The sequence below is a fragment of the Rosa chinensis genome, chromosome 6 (assembly GCF_002994745.2).
Source record: "Rosa chinensis cultivar Old Blush chromosome 6, RchiOBHm-V2, whole genome shotgun sequence".
In the NCBI taxonomy this organism is placed as follows: domain Eukaryota; kingdom Viridiplantae; phylum Streptophyta; class Magnoliopsida; order Rosales; family Rosaceae; genus Rosa; species Rosa chinensis.
Window position 1 is genome coordinate 38,456,700 of NC_037093.1, and position 6,419 is coordinate 38,463,118.

At 39.8% G+C, this 6,419-nt stretch overlaps 2 protein-coding genes across 2 annotated transcripts; one reads left to right on the forward strand and one right to left on the reverse strand.

Moving 5' to 3' along the window:
* The first annotated feature begins 1,139 nt into the window (after nt 1-1,139).
* Nucleotides 1,140-1,604, forward strand: LOC121050003. The gene has a single exon (XM_040508527.1). The coding sequence runs from the start codon at nt 1,140-1,142 to the stop codon at nt 1,602-1,604; it is 465 nt and encodes a 154-aa protein (XP_040364461.1).
* A 200-nt stretch (nt 1,605-1,804) lies between these two features.
* On the reverse strand, nt 1,805-4,224 carry LOC121050004 (G-type lectin S-receptor-like serine/threonine-protein kinase LECRK4). The gene has a single exon (XM_040508528.1). The coding sequence runs from the start codon at nt 4,222-4,224 to the stop codon at nt 1,888-1,890; it is 2,337 nt and encodes a 778-aa protein (XP_040364462.1). The 3' UTR covers nt 1,805-1,887.
* Between the last annotated feature and the right edge of the window lie 2,195 nt (nt 4,225-6,419).

Consider the following 6,419-nt stretch of genomic DNA (forward strand, 5'->3'; position numbering starts at 1 on the left):
TGCAGCTTGTATTAAACAAATGAAGTTAGGTTTCATCAAGGGAACAATACCAAGCATATATTGCAACAACAATCACTTCTAAAGATTGAAGTGAATCAAATCCAATTAGAGGATAATGTAGCACACTTATTCATTAAGTCATTACCTAAATCCACCTTAGAGAAACATGTGAAGAGCATCAGATTAAGAAAGTTATCCGAACTCCCATGATTGTAGCAATCAGGGATGGATGTCGACATTAGGGGGAGGTATGATGTCTACATGTTTGATATCAAAGAGTGAAGGACGTGTTGTACTATTTTTCTCCTCCTTGAGGTTGTTTTTGTTCCACAGAGTTTTTATTACTCAAGCAGAGTTTTAACGAGGCAACGTTTGAAGTGTCACCACCAAGTTTGAGCGGCACAAGGGGGAGTGTTGAAGAATGTTGACTTTTAGTGTGCCTTGTCAAACTAGGCTTAGTTCTATAGTTGTAATAGGAGAGAAGTTTCTAGATTCCTAGTTCTATTTGGAATAGGTTTCCTTGTATCACAAGACAATGTACTTTGTAATCCTTATATATAGGGCTCTTATTATCAATATTAGAACACACTATTCTCTCATCAATCTCTCTTGAATCCTTTATTCTTAAACAAATCCAAAGTTGTGAAGAATTTACTCATTTTGTTCTTTGCACTTTGATTAGTAGTTAAAAATCTGTTTAAACTCACATTCATCCTTCTGAAGTAAAACTTTCAACAATATTCCTTAGATAAAGCTTTCAATGAGGCCGCCATGTTCATTTCCAATTGTTAACTCCTTTGATCCTTTCAACAATATTATTCTTCAATCAAGAGGTAAAAAACTATACAACAAACTTCTTTCGAACTGTAAGCAAATTACTCATTGAATATTATGAAGTGAATATGAAAGTTAGACTTGGCATATTTGAATATCCCTAATTGCAAGAATAATTACTTACCTGATATTAGAAGATAACATGTTACTCAACAGATGTAAATCAAACAAGCTCCAGTAATTGTTGCTTGTACTATGGCTTGGTATGAAGAGTTTCTTCAAGCTAATAGAAGCATGTCACCGACTCACCGGTAACCTGCAAGAGGACGAAAGCTAATGCATCCTGGTCGCCTCCCATTGTTGGTATGTTGTGTTTGAATGTTGATGGTGCTTATGTTCCTTCATTACAACAAGGAGGCATTGGAGGTGTTCTGCATAATGAGAAGGGTGAGTTTATTGTTGGCTTTGCTTATAGGGTCCCCAATGTGTCTTCTGCTTATCATACTGAGTTGCTTGATATTAAATCTGGGTTGGAGATCATTCAGGCACTTGGTATAACAAATGTTGCTTTAATGAGTGATTGTTTAGAGGCTGTTAAGGCTGTGACAGCTGACGACCAAGATTTTTCTCCATTGGGAACTATTGTTGAAGAAATTAAAGGTTTGTTAGGTGAATTGCATTCTATAGGTATTCATCATGCTTATAGAACTGCTAACCATGTTGCTCATAGATTAGCAGGTTTTGGTTTTGATTCTAACATTCATATGGAATGGTTCTTTCAAGCTCCAGAGTATGGTCTGGATGCCCTACAGTACGATTTAATCATATAAATCATCAATAAAATTTGATCATGACTGCAAAAAAAAAAAAAAAAAAACAGATGTAAATCAAACATAGAATATAATTAATTAAACATGACGCAATCTATAATGTTCTTATTACTCATTTTATCCTTACCATCTTGTAGCAATAATATATGAAGAGCAAATGTAATCAAAATACAAAGCAAACAATAAAAAGTAGATGGAGAAACTAAATTAATAGACAGGTATACTAATCAGCTAAATACACAATTGCCAACTCTAGATGTTGTCTAGTTAGTGCAAGGCTTAGTCAATGTCTGGAACTGAAAGAATTTGGAGGTGATGGTATCTCCAGAATCCCTTCCAGCATTAGTACCACCTTCTTCATCGAAGGGCGCAATGATGGCTCCTCCTGGATGCAGCAAAGACCAAGCTTAACCATCTCCCGTAGTTTACTTGTGTCAATCTCATCATCATCCTTCACTAGCTTATCCAGTTCATTGGCCTCCAAACAATGGTACATCCAATTCTCAAGAGTTAATAGATCCTCAGGTATGTCCATGGTCGAACCTCTCTGACAGCATATGATCTCCAACAATACAATCCCGAAGCTGTACACGTCCACTTTCACTGTTATTGACATGTTCCTGTGCCACTCAGGTGCAACGTAACCCCTGGTTCCTCTGAAGCCAGTAGATGTCCTTGATTGGTCGGCTTTCAACAGCTTGGCTAATCCAAAATCAGCAAGCTTTGCACATTTCTGCTCAGTCATCAGTATATTTTCTGGTTTGATGTCACAATGAATGATTTGTGTCTCACACTCTTCATGTAGATATAGTATACCTTGAGCTACATTGAGGGCTACACTGACTCTTTCCTCCCAAGTTGGCCTTCCACCATAAGAATTGAAAAAGTATTTCGCAAGTGAGCCGTTGGTCATGTACTCATAAACCAGAAGCCTATTTGTTCCATCATGACAGTAGCCAAGCAATTTCACTAGATTCTTGTGATGAGTTCTCCCAATTGCATTCATCTCATTACGAAACTCTCGCTCTCCTTCATCCACCACTGTCTCTAGTTGCTTGATTGCCACTTCTCTCCCACCAATCACCCCTTTAAAAACTGTCCCAAAAGCTCCTTTTCCCACTTGATTGGTGAATCCTTTGGTTGCCTTTTCAAGTTCACAGTATGTATATGACCGCAGTGTAACACCTTCAATTAACTCTTCACCAGCTGGATTTGTAACCTTTCGGTAATCCCAAACACGATATCTATATATAACAACACCAGTAATTGCCATAATAATAAGTGAAAAAGTTAAAGTTGCAATGATGCTAATAAATATGACTCTGTCGACATTTTTTCTTCCCTTGCTCCCCCTTTTTGTAATGGAACTCTCATCAGTAGTTTCCTTTTTGACAAAGGTTGTCACCGCCATGTTGGTTGGGCGAGTTCTTCCAAATCTTAGAGGGAGCTTTTGTTTTCTGCACTGCTGGTCCCTAAATATCGCAGCTTCACAGTCACAATCCATCAAACAGTCCTCTTTACAAGCAGTCTTATCCAATGATAGAATAGAGTATGGAGTGCTTTCCCAATTTATGTTATCGACATCAACAATAGAATATGAAGTTTCATTCTCACCTTTGCAACCAGCTGTACTCAAGTTTCTCTTGCAGCCTAAATATCTTTGGCCCTCGTCGATGAAAACGAAACCAGGGAGACATACACAAGAAGGTTCCGGTTTCCCAATAACACAATAAGAATTTAGGCCACAGAGTCCAGGAGGAGCACACCTATCAATATTTGGTGGTGACCACTCAATTGACCAGGAATCATTCTGACCCAAACTATAGGAGTACAACCGGAGTATTCCATCACAATCAATCGTCAGACGATAGCTACGATACATAGAAAGGCCTTTCTGAAGAGAAAATAAACTTTTTATCTTGAAACCGGTGGAATTAAGAAGATAGAGCCCCTCATTTTGATCAAGATGGAGGGACACATTGTTCCCTGCTGTGGCTGTCTCAGTGTTCCAATAGGCATATTGATCAGCACTCACTGTCAATGGACCAATTGGATACTGAACCAGGTTGCCATCTGTCTGCATGATCAGTTGAAACCTTCCACTTGAGTGATTCGTGTTCGAGACGGAGGAGATGAGCTTTGTTCCAGCCAACAGACGCTGCCCGGATACAATGGTATCTGTTGGAACATCAAAAGTCTGCCAAATGATGTTTGAATCAGAATTGTAGAGGACAAAGTTACCTGAATCAAACATGGAGGCCCTGACAGCAGGCTGGGAAGAATTTGGAATTGGTATAAGGATGACATTCTTGCTGGTTGAATTGAGTTCAACTCCACTATCCCTCACAGTCAATTGAACATCATTAGGAAGTGGCTCTTGTTTAACAGCATCACCATTTGCAGTCCAGATGATTGTTTTCGGATTGGTTTTCTCGAACCAGATGCCTACAGCAAGGTCATTTCCTTGCCTGTAGAAGCCAAAAGCAAAATGACCCGAATTCGACAACCAATATGAGTTGTTATTGGGATATAGAGAAGCACCTAGGCTGATATTCCCTTGTTGTGCAGCTGCAATTTGAAGAAGAAGAACAAGAAGAAGAAAAAGAAAAATTGCAGCCATGTTTGAGTTTTTTGTGGTCTCGAGACTTTAGCTTATTATGCAAAATAGCTTTGGATCCTTCAAGAAATGCTACCCGTATCAAGCATTTTCAATTTCAAAGCTTCAGTGTGTTAACTTTGGCCACGCACGGTGCACCCGTCTATATCTCTTACCCAGTACTTGACGTCGCATTACCTACGGTATACGACGGGCAGAGACTTGGGCTATAGAAGGACAAAAGATCAAAGACGACTTGGACCAAACCCAGGCTACAGCAGTTAGTCTACTCTACGCGCTGATTTTGAATATATGCCCAGTTTTGTACGCGCTGAAGTCATCAGTCCTCTCCTCTCCTTCCATTCATCAAGTCGAATTCTCATTGTTACTGAGGTTAGCGCTGAACTACTTGAGCTATAAAAGAACTGCTAAATTCAGATGAAGATTCCAACAGCAAAATCGCTTACTGCGAGGTAGCTTTGGCATTTGGTAGTCGGATCTCTCTGTTTTTGTTGGTCGTTTGAACCTGAAATCATAACTGTCTTTCTTCCAGTCCACTAAACATATCCAGAAACAAATTCGAATTGGCAGTTGTTGTTCTAATATAATATATTGATTCCACACTACAATTTCTTGTTGTAATGCACAATTCCGAAACAAATTGGACCCGAGAAGAAGCACAATCACAACCGGAAACAGTGGCCCTCAGCGGTGGCCGAAAATCCCCAAACAGCCAAATCTTCAAAACTTACCCAATATTGAAAACTAACTAAACCATGATGTATATCTCGCCGAGTAGACGAAGTTCCATTCCTCATGCATGGCTAACTGTGGCTGGAGTCGCCAGAAAATGCTTGAAAACCTTCGAACTCCGGAAGTTTGGAGCTCCGACTCTCCTTCCTTGTTCCGATTTGGGACAAACCAAGAGCTGAGAGAGGTAGGTGATGAGAAGGCGAGTTGAAAGGCACCGGTTATCACCGTGATGTGGTCTGAAGCCGGAGTTTTGGTCGGGTAAATGTGGCGGTTCGGTGGGTCGACGAAACGGGTTGAAAGAAGCCGGGTCTGGTTCGGTGGCAATTTTTTTTTTCCCTGATAAGAATTGCAATTGAATTTGTTTTTTTTTGTTGTTGTCAATGTCAATTGAATTTGTTTAGTTTTTCTTTGTAATATCATTTTTTTTAATCAGATTATAAATTTTTTATTTAGTTTGTGTTATTCTTGTGTAAAAAAATTATAATTAACAAATTGATTACATTATATAAAAATGTGTAATTTTTAAAATAAAAAAGGGACAAAGATAAATGAGGTCATTTTAAAGTGCCTTATTATAATTCAGGATACACAAATGTCCCCATGATAATTAAGGTTACCTCTTCATAACCTACCACTAGAGTTACATTTAATTACAAAACTGCCATCGACAGCTCTCTCCCCCCCTCAAGCCCGTCTAAACCTCTCTCTCTCTCTCTCTCTCTCTCTCTCTCTCTCTCTCTCTCTCTCTCTCTCTCTCTCTCTCTCTCTCTCTCTCTATATATATATATATATATATATATATATACACACACACACATATATCTTCTTCTTCTTCACACGGACACATACCTCGAAAGAGTGTGAATGGAGCGTCGTTAGGATCGATGTACGAGTTCTTGAAGCGTTGCTGACTTGTCGGTAATCGGATCGCTCCAGATTGTTCAGGTCGATCCGGCGTCATGAGACTCCTCTTCATCTCTTGACGTACTCTTCATGATCGGAGAGCGCGATGTTGAAATAGAACGACTCATTGCGCTCAACGAACTGGAGGCCGATGAAGGCGTACTTGCCGGTGCCGTCCTCGATCTTAAGGACGAAGAAGCGCGATGAGTCGAACACTGTCTCGATGGAGGTCGTTGGAGTTTGGATCCTGAACATTACCCTCTCGATCTTGAAGAGTCAACTCTTGCTCATGATGCTCAAAATATACTCCTTCTCTTGAATTAGGCTCCACTTGATCAAAGAAAGAATCTTGCTCATGACAAATGGTGAATGGTGGCTCTTGTGCAAGACTAGGCTCAAGTTGCACATTGGAATGTGAAATCATTTCTTTAGAACCTTGCAATTGAGCATTGAAGGCTTCCAATTTAGCATGCAATCGAGCTTGGGAGGCTAGACATTGAGCTTAGGAGGCTTGCAATTGAGCATTAGAGGCTTCCCATTGAGCTAGTTGTTCTTCAAGGGAT